General features: G+C 37.1%; 2 protein-coding genes across 2 annotated transcripts; both read right to left on the bottom strand.

The window, feature by feature from the left end:
* Window positions 1–5,322: 5,322 nt before the first annotated feature.
* LOC134220536 (protein RFT1 homolog) lies at window positions 5,323–11,298 on the bottom strand. Its single transcript, XM_062699615.1, has 4 exons — window positions 10,977–11,298; window positions 10,703–10,911; window positions 10,139–10,634; window positions 5,323–6,273 (listed from the first exon to the last, which is right to left on the bottom strand). Exons 1-4 carry the CDS (start codon window positions 11,034–11,036, stop codon window positions 5,335–5,337), a joined length of 1,704 nt encoding a protein of 567 aa, XP_062555599.1. The 5' UTR covers window positions 11,037–11,298; the 3' UTR covers window positions 5,323–5,334.
* A 10,141-nt stretch (window positions 11,299–21,439) lies between these two features.
* LOC134226944 (cyclin-C) lies at window positions 21,440–22,813 on the bottom strand. Its single transcript, XM_062708078.1, has 2 exons — window positions 22,074–22,813; window positions 21,440–21,969 (listed from the first exon to the last, which is right to left on the bottom strand). Exons 1-2 carry the CDS (start codon window positions 22,659–22,661, stop codon window positions 21,760–21,762), a joined length of 798 nt encoding a protein of 265 aa, XP_062564062.1. The 5' UTR covers window positions 22,662–22,813; the 3' UTR covers window positions 21,440–21,759.
* Between the last annotated feature and the right edge of the window lie 1,848 nt (window positions 22,814–24,661).

Consider the following 24,661-nt stretch of genomic DNA (forward strand, 5'->3'; position numbering starts at 1 on the left):
TGCACTGATACAAATCTGAATTTATCATAAAACTTTTTTTCTTACAAAACCTCTATTTATGGGGCAATATGGGCATACCTGCACAGAGCAAGATATTCGGCCTTAATATGCGAACAAGATCAAATTTCAGTTGCCGAATGCAAGAAATTATCAAGCATGTTAGATTCATCACGGATTAATTACAACACCGCATTACTGCGATCGGAACAGAAAAAATGACCATAGACCAATTGAAATGTGTCTGTGCAAGCGATGAAGAGTAGCAAATCGGTTCAGTCCGCTGTTGTGTGGCTTATTAATCTCATTTTGTATGGAATACTTTAAACTGTTGTTGGAATATCATATTCATCTATATTACGACACTTTTCTCTCCCTAAAAAAACATTTTGGATGGGTGGCCCATACTGCCCCAGATGGTGGCCCATATTGCCCCGTATAGTCGTGAACACACATTAAAATCAATACATTATCAAAAGTGCATTCCAACAATACCCAAACACATTTTTCATCATTCATCGACGTAATATGAAAGGTAACACTCCCTAGTATTAGTCAACTACATTTGAATGATAATTTTTACAGCTTTTCAGCGCTTTTCGGAACGATTTCCTTAGGCGGCCCATATTGCCCCGATCAACCCTATGTTTTTGTTATAGCCATTTTCTGTGGAAGCCCCATCGCAATTGTCCAGAGGTGACCAATATCCCTAGAATCATAATTGGATGTTATAATTGTTTTTGTCTTTCAACTAAAATGTGACACCCGTTTTGTCATTGTTCGTGATGTTTTGAAAACTCGTGCATATGAGCATATGAGCAGCATGTAAAAGATATGGTTCGTAATGAAGCACAAAAATCTGTATAATAAAGAAGACTATCCTAGAAGTAGAAGATTTTGAAAAACATAAAAAGTGGACAGTTTAATATTATAGCAGACTAAAATTGTACAACAGACTAGGGGAAACCCTTCAGGGCCATTATTCTTTTATCTTTCAATACTGAGATGAACCAGCTGAGGAATGAAAATCTCATAAATAAAGACATTTTTTTAATCAAATCTATCATATATTGTGCATATGCATAGCAAGTTTTATAAACTTTGTAAATTAATACCCATGCCAGATGGTCAATACCCTGGAAATAGGCAAATCATTTTGATTAAACTGACATGGTATGTGATTTTTTATTTAGGCCGATTTTGATGCGTACGGGGGTTCCCACAGTCCCCAGGATGGTCAATATGAACTGAAGTAAAGATTATCTGTATTTCCACGAATGCTCAGGATTTATACCCATATTGATATGGAGCAAGTGACCTTTTCAGTTTTCAGGGCCGGTCCCCAAAGGCGAGCCCAAAGGGTCATTCCGAAAAAACCCTGCTGTTGGCCATATCTGCAACAGGTGCCCCAATGATTATTGAGGTGTCCTACGAAAGGCTAAAATTGCTGGGATGAAATGAATCCCAATTATGCGAGTTGTTGTGCCAACCATGTTGAGTGGTTGAATTGTGAATAATGAATAATGGGACTATCCACAAAATAAATCAAGAGGAGGGGTTCTGAGCAGCGTGACGATCCGTACAGAAATTTTAGAGTTTAATACGAAAAAGTGTGTCGGAGGGGAGAGGTGGGGGGTTGAAAATCGTCAATTTTTGCGTGACGTACTTTATGGATCTTCCTAAGGAATGAAGAATAAAAAATAAAGAATAAAGCATAAAACCCTGATTAATCCACCTAGCGGTGATGATGCCTTTCTCGTGCACTATAGAAATAGTATTTTGGCCATTACTCTTTAGCCCATAGTCCGATCTGGCCAATTTCCGATAGGAAACAATGGGAGAGTATTCTGCGTCGAATGCAACCTGCAGCGAGTAAATCGGTTAAGGATAAGTACCTGAAAAATGAGTGACATTTTTTTACTCAATTTTTCTATAAAAAAGTGGTGCCATAACTTCCGAGCCCATAGTCCGGTCTGGTCAATTTTCAATAGGAAACAATGGTAGAGTATCCTGCGTTGAATGCAACTTGTTGCGAGTATATTGGTGAAGGATAAGTGCCTGAAAAATGAGTGACATTTTTTTACCCAATTTTTCTATAAAAAAGTGGTATTTTGGCCATACCTTCCGAGTCCATAGTCCGATCGAGCCAATTTTCAATAGGAAGCAATAGTATTCTAGGAAACAGAGTATTCTGTCGTCGAATGCAACTTGTTGCGAGTAAATCGGTTAAGTACCTGAAAAATGAGTGACACTTTTTTTGGGTGGGTGCGCACAGACACACACACACATACACACAGACAGGGCCGGATTTATGGGGGGGCCGGGGGGGGCCGTGGCCCCGGGCCCCCGCAATTCTTATGTACCAAAACCAACCTTTTTTGTACATTTTGGGGCCCCCACATACCGTCGGCCCCGGGGCCCCCTTCAGGCTAAATCCGGTCCTGCACACAGACATCACCTCAATTCGTCGAGCTGAGTCGATAGGTATATAACACTATGGGTCTCCGGGCCTTCTTTAAAAAGTTTTTTTTTTAGCGATCATATAGCCTTTACGTATACTTAGAAACTTAGGCTTAGAAACCTCGCAGTTAATAACTGTGGAAGTGCTTAATGAACACTAAGTTGCGAGGCGGCTCTGTCCCAGTGTGGGGATGTAATGTCAATAAGAAGAAGAAGTATACTTAGTATACGAGAAAGGCAAAAATATAGAAAAAAAATACAGTCAAATAGAGAATAAAAAACATTATTATAAAGAAGAAGAAAGAAGGAAGAAGGAGAAGAAAATAGGAAAATGGAAGAAGAAAACAGGAAAAAAGAAGAAAGAAACAAGGAAGAACAAAAAAAGAAAGAAGAAGGAAGGATGAAAAAAGAAGAAATAAAAGAGTAAGACGAACAACGAAAAAGAAAAAAGAAACAAAGAAAAGGAAGAAAGCAGAAGGAAGGAACCAGGAAAACAAAGAAAACAAGGAAAAGGAAGAAGTAAGAAGTCAAAAAAGTAGAATGAAGAATGTAGTAGAAGATCGAAGAAAAATGAAGGTTGAAGAAAACAAAAACAAAGAAGAATGAAGAAGAAATAAGGAACAACGAAGAAGGAAGACAGACGGAGGATAAAGTAAATAGGAACAAAGACGAAGAAAAGAAGAAGGAAAAACTATGGAGGAAGAGAAGAAGAAGAAAGAAGGTAGAACGAAGAAGGAAGAAAGTAGAAGGAAGAAGGAACAAATACAAAGTGTTGAAGAAGAAAGGAGGAGAAGGAAGAGAAAAAAGATGGAAGAAGAAAAAAGGAAGAAAGAAGTAGGAACGAAGAAGAGAGAAGAATAAATAAAAAAAATAAGGAAGCAACCAAGAACAATAAAATCTTTTTCCTTTCTATGCTACCTTCAAATTTCTTATGATGTACAGACAAAAAAAAAAGAGTTATCGACTCGATAACAAAACACTGCAGCAGTTTTCAAATAGAAAACGAAATACATATCTGTTGATACAAAGTGAATATAGTGAAAGTGAATGGAATAGTGAAGTCTTTTAACTTTGTAACATTTTCCCCTAAGGCGCTCAATATTAATTAATAAAAAAAATAGATTTCCATATAAAAATTGTAAGACAGGGAGTTGCAAGAAGGTTCCGGTTCATTTTAGTTTGTGCCCCTATTAACGTCAAATGTGAATTCTTCCATGAAAATTGGATTCACACGATTTTTCAACCTCTCGAGTTTTAGCCTTATGTAGGATTTTTACTTTTTCAGCCTTATGTGGAAGTCCCGCTTATTGGATCTTATATAATCCCTATATAAAAATCTACCGAAATGGTATGAATAAAGACAAGAGAGCGATATTTTGTTAAACTTATATACTGCCGTGAATCGCATATTTGTAACATGTATTTTGAATTCAAGGATCCGTAGGTATATGAGCAGAATGGTGATAGAACCGATATGGTAAAATATGACGAAATGGCAGCATTTTGTTTTTTTTTTCTTTTTACTTTGGCCGATATGGGATAAGAAAACCTGTGGAATGGAAAAGGTAATAAAAATATTAGCTGTTATTATCCCTACTGCATTTTTGTACCATATGCATGCATTATAAATAAGTGATCCTTTTTTAAGCATAAAATAGTATTAGATTGGGGATCAACGATAAATAAGGTTATGTGCATATTTTTAAAAATAATTTAGTAAACCTTTGGAAGATGTAATATGAAAGATGTAACCCTGCTAATTCCATTCTACCATAAATGCTGTTATATCCAATTTAAAAAGACAACAGCTTATAAACTTCTCTCCTAAACAATGGTTTATTGAACATTTTTCGCAAGTACAGGCATAGTTTATCCGGCTTTTCTTTTTTGACGATTTTAAAATTATTCTTTTTAAAACAAATTGTAACTGTGTCAAGGCAACACACACTGAAGCTAATATAATTAGGCCAGGCATATAGGGTTACTGCTCCTGAATTTCATCCCATAGCTCCTATGTCCATCCCAGGAAAAACAAAGCAATGAAAAAGAATTTGATTTATTTTAAATATATTGTGATTTTTTCAACAGCAAATTACATGTTAGCAAAAAGAAGCGAGGTGCTGTATTTCTTTGTTTCACGATCAGATGAATATGTAGGGAAATGTAAAATGGAAAATGTTACGATCTCCATCTCACTGAACATAATATTCATCTCATAGCGAAACAAAGAAATACGGCACGCATTCCATCGCTTCTTTTTGTAAACATGCGTGCTCACCGCTGAAAAAAAATCACAAAAATGAGAAACAAATCTAGTTCCTTTTCATTGATTTGTTTTTGATGAGATGAACATCGAAGCCATGAGATGAAATCCAGGAGCAGTTCCCCTTTATGTTCAGTTAAAGTAAGTTAAACTTTGATAAATATTCCATGAATTTATTTTCTCGTATCATTCTCAAAACCCGCGTAAAAAACGAATTATCACCAAATCCTGTTTAAAACCCTAATTGCTCCATCCAGCGGTGTTGGTGCCTTTCTTGTGCAAAAATTACTAAAAAATATGAATGAGTGTTTTCAGCGTGTTTTGCGCATAAAAATAGTGTTTTGACCATAACTCCTGATATCATAGTCCGATCTGGTCAATTTTCAATAGCAATAAATAGGACAGGAAACCTCGTCGAATGAAATATGCGAGTAATTCGGACAATGATGAGTTTTTAAAAGTGTGTTCTACAATATTTGTACACACAAACACACCCACACTTCACCCAATTTGGAATATTTGTGCAAACACAACTATTTTCGATGTTTGTGCTAACGTAAGAACGACACTGCAGTAGTGCCTACGATTGAGAAACACTGCCATTAAGAATTTAACTAATTTATTAAATTCGTTTCACTCGTCAAACTTAACTTTCGTTCCCTGAACTTTGTCATTCCGGCTCGCAGAAGTTCTCGGTTTTCAAAGCTCCATGTAATTAAAGTTAATCCTGTGCACAACGCCCCTACTAGGATATGATAAAAAACCGAACTATCAATAAAATATGACTCACTAATCTTACAAGCAAATCCACCAAGTGCTAACACGGTGAGGAATAGTGGTCCCGGTAGGAAGCTCATCAACGGGCTCCGCCCAATATCTCTATATTGGTTATGGATGTAGAACAAACTGTAGCTAATGCGAAAACTCATGTTACAGATATTTGCCAGCACAAATCCGACTGGACCCAGCCAGTTCGTCAGCTGATAGGATAGTAGAAGGAAGGCTACCGAGAAAAATGCCATATAGTAGTTGTAGGTATCAATCTGTTTGGATGTGTTTGTCGCAAACATGTATCCCTCGGTAACACCATTCACAGCCAGAAGCACAATAGCCAGACTGTGCCACCGTAATAATAGCTCCGGAAGACCACCTTCTACGAAATCGGATCCTCCATACAGCAGGAGCAACGTGCCAGAATAGCTTTGTCCAAATACAAATCCAATGAGTCCGATTGATGTTACCGTTTTACAAACATAGGACAACACCTGGCAAGCTTCATTAACTTTTTCGCGATTTTGATCCAAAAGTTTCGCATCTCGAGCTATAGTTTGGGTGAAATAGAAATAGCTGCTATCCTCGATTGGCCGAAATATGAATCGAGCTGCTAGGCTGCCCATGTTGTTCACCACGTCGTAAGTAGCCTGCTCACTGAAAGTCAAGACGGGACTGACCGACATCACGTACTTTTCGCCCTCTGTTAGGACCTGCTTCAGTATACCTTGCTTGGTAAAACTTAGAACCAATATTTGCAGCTCCTTGTTGAATGCAGAGTTCTGAAGAAAGGAAAAAACAAATAAAAACAAATTAATCCACCAATCAGTGATGGTACTTTTTTTGTTCATTGAATATAAAATACCTAGTAAAAATATCACTGTACGGGGACAGATTGGATTATTTTTATTGATACGCTCAAGTAACAAGTAATGCCCCATCATATACGTACACACTCGCGCACACTTAAGAAGTATACTGCCGTGAATAGCATATCAGTCCCATCTTTGCTGGGTTTCCTATTCATATGGGACAAATATGCGATTCACGGCAGTAGGGGAAAGTGGGGCAAGATGGCCATCCTAAGCGGTAACCCTTGTAAAATAGTGACACTCCTTCAAATTCTGCTGATTTGTCCATAAAACACCTTAAAGATGACCCGTCTTTGACATAAGTATCAATAAACACTGATTAATAAAGTTTTAGTATCTTATAAACTGGTTTTAAAAAAGGTGTTTTTATGATGCCTATATTTACCATATGGGGCAATATGACCACCCCCTCGGGGCAAGACGAGCATGAACAAAATACTATATCAAAAGTGTGCTAAATTTATTTAGAATAGGGGACACATTTCTTGCACTTCTTTGGATTATTGGATTATATGTACAAATGATGCTTCGTTTAAAAATGTATTTCATGTTGATTTCTTGACAACTGGCACTACGACAATATCAGAATTTGCCTAAAACTAATTTCTACTGTTAAAACCATATCCTTTGTTTTAAATCTATATACCTCCATATACCTCCTCTTCTTTTCATATCAACAGAAAATACAATGCTTCCAAATGATATACAAATTCAGCTTAATACTATTATTCTTAACTATTATTACTACTTCTATTTACAAACTACAATTATATAATCTGTAACTTTCAATGTGTTGTGTGTCGAGGTGGGGATAATATAAGAAGAAAACTTCTTCGAAGTGCAGAACGAGAAAGATGGAAATCAAAGGCAGTAGAACATCGATTAAAGATACGACACATGCTTACGAAGGGTTCATTATGGGCATAATTTGTTCGAGCACCCTGATATAAATAAAGGACCTTGGACGGAGCCCTCGGGTAGGAATATGAATATTTAAATTTGATAACAAGGTTGGACAGTCAATTCTAGATTGCAAAAGGTCAGAAACAATCAGTGCTTTTGATACTTCACGGCGTGTACTTAAAAGCTCTAAACCTATCAGTCTGCATCGTTCTTCGTAATGCGGCAAATTAGTCAGGTCGTTCCAGGAAGGCGACGGAGGGCGAAGCGTACGAATTTGCGCTGGATGGATTCAATACGCGCTATGCTATTTTGGTAGTAAGGGGCCCATACAACACACGAATATTCTAACGAAGACCTCACTAACGAGCAATACAACGATTTGAGACAATGAATACTATCAAAATTTTTTGCTATGCGAAAAATAAAACCTAGTGTTTTTGAAGCCTTTGATGATATGAAAGCTATATGATCCTTAAAAGATAGTTTAGAGTCAAGTAACACACCCAGGTCCTTAACGACAGATTCTCTCTTTAGACTTGTAGGACCAATTTTATAATTAAAATCCATTAAGGTGCGCTTACGGGAAAATGAGATTATGGAGCATTTATCAGCATTAAGAACCATGCGGTTTAACTCGCACCACTCAGTGAAAACTTTAAGTTGAGATTGTAAAAATAATGCATCGTGGATGTTGTTGATGACCCAGTATAGCTTAAAATCGTCAGCAAAAGAGAGCTTAAAAGATTTTAGTTGCATATTTACATCATTGAGATAAACCAGAAATATCAACGGACCCAAATGACTTCCTTGTGGTACCCCTGAGGTGACTGGAAAATATAGTGATATGGAATCACCAATCTTAATGGCCATTTCTCGGCCGCATAGGTACGAATCGAGCCAACGAAGAAGCGATCCAGAAAATCCAAGGCGTTCGAACTTGGCAGTAGCGATTTTATGATTAATTTTATCAAATGCCGCCGAGAAATCAGTATAGATGGAGTCCACTTGTTGTCCTTTTTGTAGAGCTTGCATGATGAAAGAAGTGTAGACAATCAGATTGGTGTTTGTTGACCGCTTTGGCATGAACCCATGTTGGTGCTCGGAGATAAAATCTTTGCAGTTGTGGAACAAAAAATTGTAAACGACTTTCTCAAACAACTTTGAGATTGCACATAGAGCAGCTATCCCGCGATAATTACTAACTTCGCGTTTGCTGCCTTTTTTGAAGACAGGGTAGATATACGATTTTTTCCAATGATTAGGAAATATTCCAACTTGTAGCGATTTGTTGAACAGACATGACAATGGTATGGAAAGACTACTCGAACATTGTCTCAATACGAATGCTGGGATGCCATCTGGTCCAGAATTAGTTGAACCTTTCATGGAACAACATGTATTAGCTATAGTGTGCACATCAATGAATGGATGATCACCTACTGGAGGATGCGGGGGAATGAAGTTGGCGGCTTTGGAAACGTGGCTGACATCAAGTGATTCTTGCATAAAGACACTTGAGAAATGGCGTAAGAACAGATCGCAAATTCCTTCTGGAGATGATCGTTCTATGTTACCTCTGAACATAACTGTAGGTAGGCCAGACTCATTTCTTTGTTGATTAACGTAGTTCCAAAATCCTTTTGGATTTTGACGAAGTTTCCGTTGAACTTTGCGTTGGTAGGCAGAAAACAGTTTGTTGTTCAGGCGTTTGTAGCGGACATTCATGGAGTTGTACAGCAGTTTACACCGATGAGTTTTATACTTAGAGTATTTTCGCAAAGCAGATCGTTTTAAACGCCTTAAGCGCTTCAGATAACTGTTGGTCCACGGTGGATTTAGCGGAGGCTTCCTAGTTCGCTTAGGAACAAATTGGTCGATAGCATATAACACAATATTGGAGAAAACAATAACCGATGAATTTAGGTCTTGATCAAATAATTCGGGCCAGTTAATATTGGAGAGAAAGTTGTTCATAGCAGAATAATCGCCGTTCCTGAATTCATAATAAACTGCTTCGACACTGTCATTGAATACACATGGAGAAATGCTGTTTACTTCGACTAAGAGCGGCATATGGTGAATCGATGATCTTACAAGAGGAGAAGGTGCCTCGGTCAATGAGTAGTGTATATCACCATCAATGCTACCAAAACAAAGGTCAAGCATCCGACCGTTATTGTTATGAACGAAATTCAATTGAGACACGCGTGCTACATTATAACTATCTAAAAGCGTAGCAACAGTTGCACCAATTGATGAGTGTGTAGCGTCAGGGTAGAGATAATTCGATGGGCTTTGTCTCCATTTGATGTTAGGTAGGTTGAAGTCGCCGAGAATCAACAGATTATCATCTCTGATTCACGCAGAAACTATTTTGATCATTTTTTAAATGCATTTAAGGGTTGGGCTACTCTTAATCCTGGAGATGACCTTGTTCCTATACAGTTGGCAATACCGCCCCAGGCCGACGTATATCCAAAGATTTATATCCTATCGAACCTAATTACTGTGAGTCTCCTCAAATTATTATTGTATATATGCTATAGTTATATAAAAACTTCGGTAAATATCAATTTGTCCTGAAAAATGAGTAATTTAGGCTTCAATTGTTAAATTATGTAACTAGAAAATCATAAGAAAATTCGAATTTCAACTAAACCATCTTCAAATCAATATTACAAGAACAAGTGAAGTTGTCAAAGTGCATTTTTCAGTTGTATAGCCCTTTTACATGATTGTGAACCATCCCTTGTAATAATAATGTGAATATAATGCTCACTTAAGGCATAATTAACGTTGGCTGTCTTGCCCCATATGGCCATCTTACCCCACTTTCCCCTATAAGCTATTATAGAACCCATAACTGACTTACCGAATTAGGTAAAACTCCGGGCAGCAATTCCTTAACAGACGAAAACGGGAAGTCTTCCATATTTTCGTAATAGTTCCCGAATGTTTTCCGCAATTCGTATTTGTCATCTACACGTTTCATTTCGTTCCGATATTGCTTCAGTCGTGGTATGTACAAATGGAAAAATGCATAGTTCCCCACTATGATCGTTATGGCGCTGATGATTTGTGCTATTCCAAACGCATAAATTGTAATTCCTTTGTTAAACAAAACCAGCACTATGAATACAAACGACCGAATGAAAATATGACCGGTGTCCATCACCACCTTCAGCTTCACGAAGCAAAACACCTGAGATACAAATATAGGAGCCTCGGCAGTCAGTTCAATGATGCAAGCGAAAGCAATAGCAAAACACCCAAAGCGATACTGCACGTAGTAGTGTTCATCCACAGCTGATAACCAATTCAACCAAATGTAGAGACAAGGCATCGACAGGAAGAAGCATATCGGAACCCTGCAACGTCATAAATTAACAAGAATTGAGCAGAAATAGTCCACAGTAGAGAAGCACCCGATACATACGTAATCCACAACTGGTTCACCAATTGGGCCCATGTACAGAGTTTGTTGTGCCGGGAGCTCAGAGCAGCCCGAGTTATAGCCTCTTTGGACAGGAAGAGTAACGTACTCTCCAGCAGGAGCAATCGCACATTGGTGATCCCCAGCACATCTCGGCCGACACTTCTCACGATGAAAGCATTGATTGCAAACGTAATGCACCGGCAGAATATCTGGAAATTTTAAAGCATACATTTGTCAAGCTCTGTAAATAATGATGATCTAACTGAGGACTCACCTGAAATACAATGCTGAAGGACGCATTTTTCAGGCTACTTGCTAGTACATTCCTTCCCATTTTAAGTTTTGTTATATTAGGCCTTGTGTATTCTGACTCGGATAATCCTCACCTATTCAAAGTTCCATCAAGTTTAACATTATACATTAGATTTATATACCACTAGAGATTCCACATTATACTCAATCACAACATTTTTTCAGGTAAAACTAAAATTGCCTTCTATCTGGTCATATAGTTTTCACTGGACGTTCTCCCATAGATGGGGTATATTTACTATTTTTGTCAAGTATAACAGCTGTGAATGCTTATTTGTAAATAAATACGAAACGATGGGAGTGATGTCAAATCTGACAACGTAGGCGATTAAAACGTATTTTAAAGTGTTGCCAAACAATACTAGTGAAAAAGCTTGTTTCAGATCGTATAAGGGAAAGTTCGTATTTATTTAAATTAGGCCAAGTACCGTGATGTGCCCTTATTCCGTTCACCTAAGACAATGCACTATGTCTAAAAGCTCTAAAAAATAGCCGTTTAGTATTTTGAAGCTGGAATTTCGCTACATAGTGTCATTTTCTATATACAATTGAAAATAAAATATGTTGGGATGCATCCATAGACTTAGGCTCCACTAGTGAAAACAAAATTGACCAATTATGTGGTCCTAATTCCAATCATCTGAAATGGCATTGTTCCTAATTCCGTTCATTCGTGTTCCTAATTCCAATCACCCGAAAAACATTTGATTTCTTGGAGATGCTAATACCAGGCATCATTTTTCTCATAAATCCATCTTTTCATTTATTATAATATTGCAAATAAAAAGCTTAAAATGTAATTTCCTTCCAAATTTAAAATACAATGAATGATATTTCCTTAGTATAGCCAAGTTGACTGTTTTTTCGTTTGTTTCACTTACCATTCGAGATATATTCAACATGAACATTGATGCTAGCTGCCCAGTTGCATTGGGTATCACATAAAAGGACAGATACAATACCTTATCGGAGTTTTACACTCTTATCCTCAACGTAGTTTTGACTAGAGCCTGGATACTATGCCTTTAATTCTGACCTGAACCTTCCAAAACAACGTCTCTGTTTGTTTGGAATTGTTCGCACCACTGTTTCGTTCAATTTGAATATTCTTTAAAATTTCGGTTCTTTAAAGTACCGGATAACCCTATTTCTACGAAGTATTCACGGATTTCGGTAAAACATAACCTTATTTGCAGCTCAGAGAGGGCAGTGTTTTTTTAATAGAAATTCGCCAAGAAATTTCCGGATAAACCTTTAAACAAGAACGGATTGTGCTGTTTAAAACTGTCCGTATTCTCCGGAAACCCTTTCTTAACATTGTCCAGCATTCACTTTATAAATCATCATTAAATCATTAACTGAAAAAACTGCATTTTCCCGGCACGAGTACTCGAGTAGAGTCGTTAACGGAATTCCTTTCGGTCTGCCTGTTTGCGGGATAGAATTTCAAATGTTCACCATTCATATACCTTCACGACGATATACCTTTTCTTGCTAATAGATTATATTCCCAAACACGGATTTTTTGAAATCCATGCTCTAAACCCAATGAACGGAATAAGGAACGAGTAGATTTAGATGTACCCTTATTCCGGTCAAGATATTTTTCACTTTTCAGCATTTTCTATCGGGAAAATACAGGCAACAATTTGGTAATACGCTATTTACCAGTGCATGATGACGTAGGTTGACAGTTCACAGAGCTTGTTTACAGGGACTTAGTCTCTGGAGCAGCTTCCGGAAAAACTGTTTTGCGAATAATTAAGAATATTAATGTCTGCTGTGGTGGATTTATGGTAGGAATTAAAGCATATCACTAGAATATTCGGATCAAAATGATTTTGAACGAATATTACGGAATTTTATTTCCAGCTGATCGATTTTAATTCTAACACACTGTAAACAAGCTCTGTGAACTGTCAAATAATTGAGGTTAAGTGAAGATCTTGCATTGGTCTATAATGTTATCTGTTTTGTCTTGTTATGCTGCTGTGTTTGAAATCCAGGGCAAATTTCCACTTAAAAATGCTTAAATATTATGACAGACGTTCTTAGCAGAGTCTATTATATAGAGTTACGCAAAGAGGATCTTCTTACACTTATTCTGAATAATCTTCTTGTTATTGTGTTTGCAACTTTCATTTTTGTTCAACCCATAAAGTGGCTTCACGAGAGTGTTCACTGCTAAAGCTTTTTAATTCGATAACCAAGTCACCCACAGAGTGCAAACACGTGAGTTTCTTGTTGTTACTTTATTGGGGGGGTCTATTGAAGTTTTTAAAGCTGTTTCTAGAACAAATCTAATACATTTCAATTCATGCGTTTTAATTCGCCATAAAAATCATTAGGCGATAACAATACTTCCGCCTTACCAACAAGCATTTGTTTACTTTGCTCGATAGGTAGACGGTTTGACAGTTCAATAGGTAGATTTGGCTTCACTCTTTGCGTAACTCTATATATAATAGACTCTGGTTCTTAGCAAGTGGGTTAATGAAAACAGTCAAAATGGCGCTCGTAGTGACGACCAACACATTTTGTTTAAATTTTCACTATTAATCGCTAAAAATGACGCTGGTTTTCATTTCATTTCATGTACACATAGCCATAGAAAAGTACAAGAATATTTTTCTGTTGTTTTTAGACAAAAACTCTTTATTATTTATCATTTTGTTTTGCGTGAACGGAATTAGGCGCTGACTGGAATAAGGGCACAGCACGGTATTTAATGATAGCAAAAAGTTGGCTTCAAAGAGTTAACTGTAGTCAATACAGTTCGATTGTTGCTCAACCGTCTAAGACGAGTTTAGTACTCTCCATTTAATTCCATTACGTTTTGTTATCTTACGCAGATACGTATTTCGACCTCTACTGTGGGGTCGTCTTCAGTGTCTTGTACTCGACTGAACACTGAAGACGACCTCACAGTTGAAGTCGAAATACGTATCTGCGTAAGATAACAAAACGTAGTGGAATTAAATGGAGAGTACTAAACTCGTCTTAGACGGTTGAATACATTCCACTAAAAAGAGCTTAAAATATTTTTTCCGATTGTTGCTATTGGCAATTAAAGGTTGCATGAAGAAGAAGAAGTCGATATTAAGAAGAAGATATTAGAAAAATATTGCACGGGGAAGCATACGGAATTTTTTTTTAAACTCTTCTCAAAAATTCTAGAAGCGATTTAATTAAAAACGGAAAGCAGTACGCGGTTGGACTTTTCTTATACTGTGTATCATCAAGTATGATATCATAAAATAAAATTTGAAATCGAAACATTGCGTTTATTATGCAGTAGAAGGAAAGTCCAACCCCATACTGCTAACCGTTTTTAATTAAATTGCTCCTAGAATTTTTGAGAAGAGTTTTAAAAAACTTCCCGTATACTTTCCCATGCAATATTTTTCAAATATCATCCTTCGACTTCTTCTTCTTCATGCAACCTTTAATCGTCAATACTGTTCCCTTTGTATTCACACGCAAACATGCCGGGTCGAACAGTAAGAATTTTTTGTTGACGTTTAGTTCCCATCAGTCTATCTCTCCCAGAATAACTTGTTTGGATGTTGTGAAATCGCCGATTATGATTACTTAATTTGATATCTTTTTGGTCGTTTTAACGATTAAAATGACAAAACTTATAGCAGGAAAAAAATACTGTTACAACTGTTAAGGCAAATCGAAAACTAATTTTGATGTAGGTTCCAAAAACTTATTTTGTTACACAGTTTGATGTCGGATGTCAGAAATCTACAGCAAAATGAAATCAATCATGATGATTCATATTTGAAAACAAATTATGATTTCAATTTGATGTCAAAATCTCTTTGCTCGGGATATTTTACTCAAATCAACTTTGCTCGGGATATTTTACATCAGGGTGTCTACTCATCTGTAAAAACAAAATTCCCTGATTTTTCCAGGTTTTTTTCCAGGTGTTTTACATTAATTTCCAGGTAAAAACAAACGTGCCATATATAGAGTTCAGCAGCAAAAGGCAGCGAAAAATATTTATTAAAAGAATTTTTTGATAGCCTCTCATAAACAAATGTTGTAAATTACTTAAGAAATTCCTCCAGGAATTCCTTCGCAAGTTCACCCAGAAATTGCTTCAGCCATTCAATCAAAATTCCTTCAGGAATCACATAGGAAATTCCTCCAGGTATTCCTCTGAAAATTTCTCCATAGATTCCATCGGAAAATCCTCCGGATTTTAAGAATAGCTTCAGAACTTCCTCCAGGATTTAATTTGAAAATTTCTTTGCTGAAACTTTAGAAAACATCTCAAGGAATTGTTCCGGAAATTCCTTTAGAGATGCATTTGGCGATTCCTTCACGATTTTTTTTCGAAATTACCTTTAGCTGTCTGTTCGAAAATGTCTTGTGAAAATCCCTCGGAAGTACCTTTATAAAATACTTCGCAGATTTTTTCAGATATTCTCCTAAACATTTTTTTAGGAATTTCTTTGGAAATTTGGTCAACAATTCTTTCGAAAATTTCTTTGAATTTCATTTCAGCTGTTTTTTTTTAAAAGAAACTTAAGAAAACTTCTTAAGGAAATGTTCCGGAAATATGTTTGGGAATTTCTTCAGGAAATCCTTCAAAACTTCTTACAAAAACTCCTTCAGAAAATGTGTTGAAATATGAGATTGCTAGGTCCATGACGTTAGGCATAATACCTTCTTTATGTCGTGGGCTGTTTTTGGGGCATTTTATGCTTAACATCCTTTATGCCTAACGTGCTCATGCCTAACGTCCTTATACCTGTCTAAATCCTGAATCCTAAAACTAATTGTTGATAACAATGAACTGCGGCTAGGAGAAGAGATATTAGAAAGGGTTGCTTCCCTACCTTACTTAGGATTGATAATCGAACAAAACCTGAAGTGGAACTTGCACATAGACCGAATTCATAAGAAACTCACAAAATTCCTTCGCATTCTTCGACTGAGTAGTTATATGTTACCTGTTAAAGACAAAAAGAATCTATTTTATGCCCATGTCAATTCACAATTATGTTATTTGAACATTATATGGCAAAATGCACCTGGTTACGTATTAAGTAAAATCACAGTAACGTTAAATAAATTCATGAGAACTATTTTCTGGGAAGAATATTTAAATCCTAACGTGAGAACCGTTGAATTATACAGCCGTAACAATATTATGAATCTTAATCAAATCAAATATTACGAATCAGCTTTGTTTGTCTTCAAAGTTAAAAACAATTTGATAAAACATAATTTCAATCTCCAAACAATAAATGAATTGAATCGTTTTAATACCCGTAACAATGCCAACATTAGATTAATTACACCCAGAACAAATTATATAAGAAACGGTTGCATTTATCCCGCAATTATCAACTTCAATAACCTGCCAATGAGTTTAAAAAACATTATTGCGATTATTGCATTTAAAAAAGCACTGAAGAGATTTGTTTTTGAATATATTTTGTAATAGTTTATAAGTTTCGTTGAATAAGCTAATTGTTCTCATATGCACAACTAATTAACGAAAAATGACTTCCCCATCAGTTATCAGCCTGCATGAGGTCTATCAAACCTTAACTGTTAAATCATAACGGATTAGCCAAGAGAGAATACTTAGATTTAAGTAATTTTATATTGTAAATCAAATATTGTAAAATTGTTTTGAAAGGGGTTTTTATGCCTGGGATTGAAGCATAATATTGTATTGAAATGCTTCCATCTTGCCTTTTCCCCCTGCCCGAAAAAATAAATGAAAAAAAAATTAATATTTTTTAATATATTCATAAAGACTTTCCGATGGAATACTCAAACGAATTTACAAAGTAATCCCTAATTGATTTCCCAAATAAATTCCTAGATATCATCAAGAATAGCTTCGGAAATTCTCCAGGAATTCTTTTGAAGATGGCAAAACGTTTTTTGCGGAACAACGATCCATTGGTATATTTATTCAAACATTTTTAATTTTTTTTTCATCTTTTGAAAGAATTTCACTAATGATCACCGGGTATTGAAATTTCCCTGATTATGTTAGGAATTCCCTGATAATTCCAGGTATTTTCCAGGTGGGGAGAATTTCCTTGATAATTTCAGGTTTTCCAGGTAGTAGACACCCTGTACATGTTCTATCGGTATCTGATCATTCTGACTTTATTAATCCTGGGCCAAGTACATATTCCAATGTGTTGGGTAAAGCTTTTGATTAACTCTTGGGCTGTCACACAACGCAAATGGCATTGAAGTAGATTGGCTTCATGTCGTCAAACAAATTTGTATATCCGAGAGTCATATGCGGTAGTAGCAAACTATTAAGCTAATCTGTCTAAACAGAATCGCAGCGTCTTAGTTATTGGTGTAAATAGCACTCCAATTATTTTCTCTATTTTAAGCGCAACTTCACCAGTGAGTGGTCTAATCTTGCAGTTGCGATTGGGTTTTGATATTTATTAAAGAGTTTATAATAGGGGAGGAGGTTTGGTTGTGGGCACCCTTTTGTCTTTGGTCTATAACTTTGGCCTTAGTTGATCTTATACCGACATTTGTATACCAATGGAAAGCTAGACAAATAACCCTACTATTAGCGAAGAAATTATATTGATTTCGACGATTTGGGAAATTTTATTGACAATTTCGCAAATTTGACATTTTTGGACATTTAAATTTTGTGGTTCGGTTGTGGGCACTCTTGAAAACTCGGCAGAAAATAAAGAAGAAAGAATCAAAACCACCTAGATTTAAAGAAAAAGAATGATTTGTTTATTCTGACTGTAAGAACTAAAAAGGCACTAAAAAGTTCAGATCAATCCACCTAGCAGTGATCATGCCTTTTTCAATAAAAAAAAACAATATTGTGACATCATATAGAAAAGATTAAAATTGCACTTTAGGTCAATGGATTTCATTTTTTTTTGTTGATTTACGTATATTGCATTAAAAAAAACCCTGATTAAGGTCGAGGGGCGATCAACTGTATAAATTAGTTGAATTGTAAATACATGCATCTAAAAATACCTTAAAAAATACCCAAAAATACAAAAAAAAATCCTGAAAAACAACAAAGCCCCTGGAGTTGACCAACTACCAGGAGAGCTGTTTAAACACGGTGGTGAGGCACTGGCTAGAGCGCTGCACTGGATAATAACCAACGTTTGGGAGAATGAGGTTCGGCCACAGGAGTGGATGGAAGGTGTCGTGTGTCCCATCCACAAAAAAGGCGATAAGCTGGATTGTAGCAACTACCGCGCAATCACATTGCTGAACGCCGCCTACAAGGTACTCTCCCAAATTTTATGCCGCCGACTAACACCAATTGCAAGAGAGTTCGTGGGCAGTACCAGGCGGGATTTATGAGTGAACGCTCTACCATAGACCATGTGTTCACCGTACGTCAGGTATTGCAGAAATGCCGCGAATACAACGTTCCCACACGTAAGTGCTGTCCATGAGCAGTGCTGTCCAATGAGTAGCTCGAAGTTGTTCCCGTCCTGCTCATTCTTTTTTGTCAACAAATGGGCATGAGCAGGACAGGGAGAAACTTCGAGCTACTTCAAGCTCTCATTGGACAGCACTATAATCTATTTATCGACTTCAAAGCCGCATATGATACAATCGATCGGGACCAGCTAATGCACGAAAACGAATTTTCGGATAAAGTGATACGGTTCGTATCGTAGTTCGAGTTTGAGAGGCATTCTCGAGTCCCTTCAAAACGCGCAGAGGGTTACGGCAAGGTGATGGCACAAATTGAGGTGCCCCTGGAGCTGACGTTCTGATACGAGATACATGATTCTGTGTGCCGGATCTATTGAAGTCTTAACTGGATAAATAGAAAACATCGTCGAAGAGCAATCGTTCAATGCAGTTACGCCTCTATGAATTAGTATCGCGTGAAAAAGAACAATTGTTAGTAGGTACATAGTAGGTACATAAGCTAGTTTTGACCCTTCCTTCGGAAGTGTCTATAATTTCACTATGTATGCGTTACGCAGGCGTGTTATGTATTAATCTATCAATAAACCTCTTGAATTATGAAATAAAATGTATGACAATTGAAACAAATTCACTTTGATATTGAAAGTATAATTACAACAAGTGATATGATATGAAAATATGCTTATTTTTCTGATTTGTTTCAAAGAAACAATTGATTGCAATTGAGGAACAGATAGAAGCATGTACCACAAAACCTTCTCAGAAAAGCAAAAACGTAAAAATTTGAAGGGATTTCAAAAATTTCTTCAGAGGAAGCTAGATAGCAAATGTGAGCATGTTTTGAGACACTAATAGACCACTCATATGCATGTATGTGTGCGTATGTGTGCAAATTCTGAAATTTACTACCACATAAATCTCACTCATTTTTAAGGTATTAAACAACATTAGTTTTACAAAATTAGGCAGCCATAAGGCAAACTATATGTTATTATTGAACGCTATTTAGTTTCGTTCAGATCAATGGCTGATTTAGTTAGTTCTGGATTAGTTAATATCAAGGTTTCTGGAAATTAGGAGTATACATGCTGCCAGCGTTACGATAGTTACTAACCAACCATGTTACCACATGTTACAATAGCTATTCAATCCGACGAGCGCCTGATAGATATGCAACCTGACGTACAGTACGGAATCATTCGTTTTGTTGTCACTCAACTCATGGAATCCGCCTTTTGGTAGGCAATTAATTTGTCATTTGCACTTTCAATCGCCGTGGGAGGTTGAGTAGTTTTATCTCGTTTTAAATACTGGAGTCTGAAAATGTTTCCTTTCAATTAAGGAAGGGTCAAAATCTCACTGTAGGTGGATTAATCCGGGTTTTTTCATTTATTTCTCCTGTTGATAGACTAGAAACTCAAACTAGAATCCTAGGAATATTTGATAGATATAGGTTTGAAAAATTGTAGTATTAGTTCTCTAGAAAGAGGCATTTCATATTAGGATCATCAGACACACCTTCGAAAATAGAAAAAATGCACCAACCTATTTTTTTAGGAGGCTATAAATCTAGGCGTTTATTCACCTCTGGGGCCCAACCTAATTGAAAGTAACACTTGGCTGGCAAATGGTTGAGTGAATGACGGCTTTACTACGTTTTGTTGTTTAGAGACTTGACCACAACAAATCGTTGATATTCGAAGATCCGTCTGACCAAATTTAAGCCCAATAGACTTACAGGGGTTAGACAAAAAGGTTGAGATAGGCAAAAAAATGTCGAAGTTCAAAACAGCATAACTTTGCGTAGACGGACGCGGAAACTCTTCTAGTATACTGGCCCTATGCAAAACCTCTGATTGACCCTTGGCCATCGGTGGTGTTCCGGGTTTTCCAAGGGTATGTTAAAAATGCATTTTTTCTGCTGCTTGTAATTTTATATGACGTTTGCTGCCATCATGTTTTATGTTTTCCCCAGAAACTAGAACTAATATGCTGACCAATGCTGGCTGCAGATTAAAAATCCGTTAGGTATACGCAGAGATATGGCCATTTTCGTGAAAACGATACGAGATTGGCCATACACCCTGAACAAATGTCACTTTCGCAGAACTTCCGGAACCTGTTACAAATTGGCCAAAGAGTCTTACAGTCCTCACAATATATCTCTAATAAAGATCCTATATTCATCGTCTTGGGAAAACATGAATTTTGACGACCATATTTGCATGGTTCCGGATGGTGCCAAAACCGGCCCTCCTGGAAAGCCCATGGAACCTGGTATAAGGGTGGCAGTGGACACTATCATTCTGGAAATGTTTCTGTAATCATCGTCTCGCAAATCCATGAAGTCAGATACTCATATTTGCATTATTCCGATCTGTTATCATTTCATCATGTTTCCGATACCGTTTTTACGGAAATGGCCGTATCTCTGTGTAGTTTAGATGGATTCTCGATCTACAGCCACCATTGGCCGGCATATTAGTTCTAGTTGTTGGAGAAAGCATAAAACATGATGAAAGTTAACCTCACATAAAATGACAAGCAGTGGAAAAAATGCATCTTGAGCATACCCTCGGAAAACCCGGAACATTTCCGGTGGCCAAGGACCAATCTCAGGTTTTGCAGGGGGACAGTATGCTAGAAGAGTGTGCGCTTCTGATGGTCCTGGTTTTATCAAAATCGGATTATTATACGCAAAGTTATGCTGATTTGAATTTCGACTTATTTTTACCTATCTCAACCTTTTTGTCTAACCCCTGGGTATGTGCCCGCCAGAGTAAACGCGACCGATGTGACGCGACGCGACTCACGTAAAGAAATAACAATATTATCAATGAACTGTTGCGTCGCATCGCGCGGTCGCGTTTACTCTCTCTGCACCCTTAACATCTCCTTGACGAATTTGGTTCAACTTACTAACCTTGTATGACACCTGGAATAAATTAGGTGAAGGGAAATTTCGAAGAGCATCAATGACGCCTTTGCTTTTCACAAGAATTGTTCATTACCTATGCTTTATTTTATTAGAATGCAGTCTACAACACGATTCAAATGTTCTTCTCTATTTTATCATAAATTAGCGTCAAGAGAACTAAAAGGTTTAGATCAAGCACTAAGTAGGTTGCTGTAAATAGACCCAATCATCCCTCCCAGCCTGATGATATCACCTCACAACAAATGCAAGTTTATTATATCTGTTAAACCTGCAAGAAGGACCCCAACCTAATGCTTGATAATTTATTATATTTCGTTGGAAGTCAACTTTGCGGTTGATAGAGATCTAATACTACAGTTATAGAAATATATAACTTACGGAATCACCGCTGCGGGGCTGGCTTCGGCTTTGGCATCTTTTCCAATAGGCCTTGAATTTCCTTCTCGTCGTAACTTTTCCACAGCTCGAAAACGTTCAAAATCGCTCTTGCAATTTCCTGCACTTTCTCCATGTCCACATTCAACTCGGCAAACCAAGCTTTCAGTTCCTTCTGCAGGATGACACATGCAATCTGCAGACATCCAATAGCAATCTGTAAAGGAAAAGTATACGGTACATAATTTTCCTTAGACGAGTTCCTGTTCCTACTAATAACAGTGTCAAGCATTAGTACGGCATGCACTTGTTTCTACTCACTTGGTATGGAGGATATAGTAAACTGACATCCGTTCTGAGCGAATCGTTGATCAGGCGCCAGGTGAGCGTTAGCAGTTGATCCTCCTGGCCAATGTCTTGAATAAGCTGCAGCAACGGACGATACGGCTGATACACAATCAGACAGCAGTCCAAATTTTCCAATAAATAAAACTCACACTCCAGAATGTGATTAGTTCGGTAGGGGAATTCTTGCTGATATGCGTAGCTGAATTTGTTCTTTATTACGTTCTGGCAGGTGGTGATAAGCCGGGTGTTGGATATAACACCAAACTCTTCCACTTTGGACGCCAGCAGAATGCACGTAGGCGCCAACAGGAGCGGATCAATGCATTTCAGTGAATTCCGGGCGTAGAACCGTTTAAAATACACTGTGGCAGTGGCAATGACTTGTTGGCGTAGCTTAAGCTGCTCCCCGAGTACCTGAATAACGTTTGCGAAGAACATAAAAATCTTCTGGTACTCCTCTTCGGTGAGATTTTTCAAATCGTGCTGCCGCTCACGGATGAGATCCTGTTTATCCAATATCCACTGCTGGTGGTGAGAACTGTGCCAAAAGTTCCCAGCCATCGTGATTATGTTTAATTAACAAAAAACGAATTTAGTATTAACTAAAACCTATGAAGATAAAACCGATATAACGCTTTGTTTTGGTTTGGTCCTTTTTTGTTTTTCTTGCCCCAAACACAAAAAAGTTTTGTGCTGCACTTTCTGACATTTCTGGCAACAGAACCAATTTCGATTTTCGGGTGTTCCTGAAGGCAGCGATGCCAGGATTTATCAATTCAATACCAAATTTTCAAAACGACTTATCTGCTTTTGTAAACAAAGATTCAAACGTCTTATCAAGGCCTCTTGACTTTTCCAAATAAATAAAAGTGTGCGGGACTTCGCTGTATTCCTGTCAATGTATGCTGTCTTCCTCCAAAAGTATTCGTTATATTTTTGCCGCAACGAGATTACCACCCACTTTTATTTTATATATCTTATACAGTGACGTTAGTGTGCGAGAAACTACGCTTGGAGAACTCACTATAAACTCTACACGGAAGAAAAAAAGTACCCAAAATTGAGTATTTTTAAACTTACTTTTGAGTTATTTTTTCTCTTCTCTTTCATCCACTCTTTCTTTTGTTGTCAAAAATAAAAGAGCCAAACAATCCAACGACGTCAGTTCAATACGGGAAGCCAATTTTGAGTTTTATTACTTGAGGTCGAAATTGAGTGAATTAAACTTACATTTGGGTAAATAAATTTTCCGTTGGGTACTTTTTTAACATGGGAGTAAAGGCAAACTACTTCGACCCTACTTACTCAATTTTGGCTTCCCGTACGGATGTTCGAGGTTTGGTGAACTAAACTCACTATTGGGTAGTTTATTTCTTCCGTGTTTAGTTTATATTACACGCAAAAAAAATATTGCAGTCGAAACTACCATTCCGAGGGTTAATTTAAGAATATGCACCGACGATTTTCAGCAGATAACAAACTCGTTTGATTTTACCATGCGCGCAGTAAAAATCAGCTGTGGACCATGCGGAATGTTGTCGCATGAACTGAAACGGTGGTGAATTTCTCTGAAACTATGGTAAAATTTGGTGGTGAAATTTAGTGGTAGTTTTAAAAACAGAGCAAAATAGTAGTTTTTACTACGGATTTTTTTCTGTGTAGAAATACGTAGAAATACGTTGCCATTTCGATAGTTTTTCACTCCGCCGGTCTCTGGTTATAGGGTCGCTAGTTTATACTAAACAGGAGACTGAAGAGAAGGCTAATACGCCTACCCACCATTCATTCGACATGGTACAAAATGTTTTGTTTTATTTCCGTTTAATTCATGGTAACAAAACTTCGAAAGTATTGACGAGCTATTTTTCAACATAAAGAAGCCATACAAACACTAAAGGCTCGATGTACCTCAACTCAATACCAAATAGGTGAAGACTTCGGCTTCCTGTTGATGGTGTTGATTTGCCTAGGAGTGCTCTCAGATTCGACAAATCAACGTTTGAATCTTTGTTTACAAAATCAGATAAGTCGTTTTGAAAATTTGGTATTGAATTAATTGCAAGTTTTCGCCAGGAGAAGTTAATTGCCGATAATTGGCACTAACTGCGTACACTAATAAAATTTCACACATTTTTTTTGGCAAAAATCTAAAGAAATTCACAAATAAATTTTATATGTGCGTTAATAACCACCCGCTATAGGAGAATCCATATAAAGGTTATTAGTTAATAACAATTATGTGTGTTTCCATATATATGCTCACATAGCCGTCATTTGGGAAATGCTATAGGCAAAATTTATGTGCCACACATAATGGATATGATTGGATTTTTGTCAGTGTACGAATCAATCACCCAAAATGAGGCCTGAATTCGAGTATACTACCCAGAAACTGGGTACCAAAAACGATGTTGGGTAGAGTGTCATTGTACCGCGGATGACAGGCGTTTCACTCTTCTGATACTGAAGATACACTTGTGGTACAAGTACCACGGTTATATAACCTAGTACATATTGCACCATGTTTTTTCACGTTGTACCAGCATGGTACAAGATGACAC

Source organism: Armigeres subalbatus, chromosome 3, assembly GCF_024139115.2.
Source record: "Armigeres subalbatus isolate Guangzhou_Male chromosome 3, GZ_Asu_2, whole genome shotgun sequence".
Classification (NCBI taxonomy): domain Eukaryota; kingdom Metazoa; phylum Arthropoda; class Insecta; order Diptera; family Culicidae; genus Armigeres; species Armigeres subalbatus.

Coding starts and splice junctions, on each gene's coding strand:
- LOC134226944 (XM_062708078.1), bottom strand. CDS start 22,661: ATGGCTGGGAACTTTTGGCACAGTTCTCACCACCAGCAGTGGATATTG. Junction 21,970..22,073: donor TACTATATCCTCCATACCAA/GTGAGTAGAAAC, acceptor TTTCCTTTACAG/ATTGCTATTGGATGTCTGCA.
- LOC134220536 (XM_062699615.1), bottom strand. CDS start 11,036: ATGGGAAGGAATGTACTAGCAAGTAGCCTGAAAAATGCGTCCTTCAGC. Junction 10,635..10,702: donor GTGAACCAGTTGTGGATTAC/GTATGTATCGGG, acceptor ATGACGTTGCAG/GGTTCCGATATGCTTCTTCC. Junction 6,274..10,138: donor CCGGAGTTTTACCTAATTCG/GTAAGTCAGTTA, acceptor TCCTTTCTTCAG/AACTCTGCATTCAACAAGGA.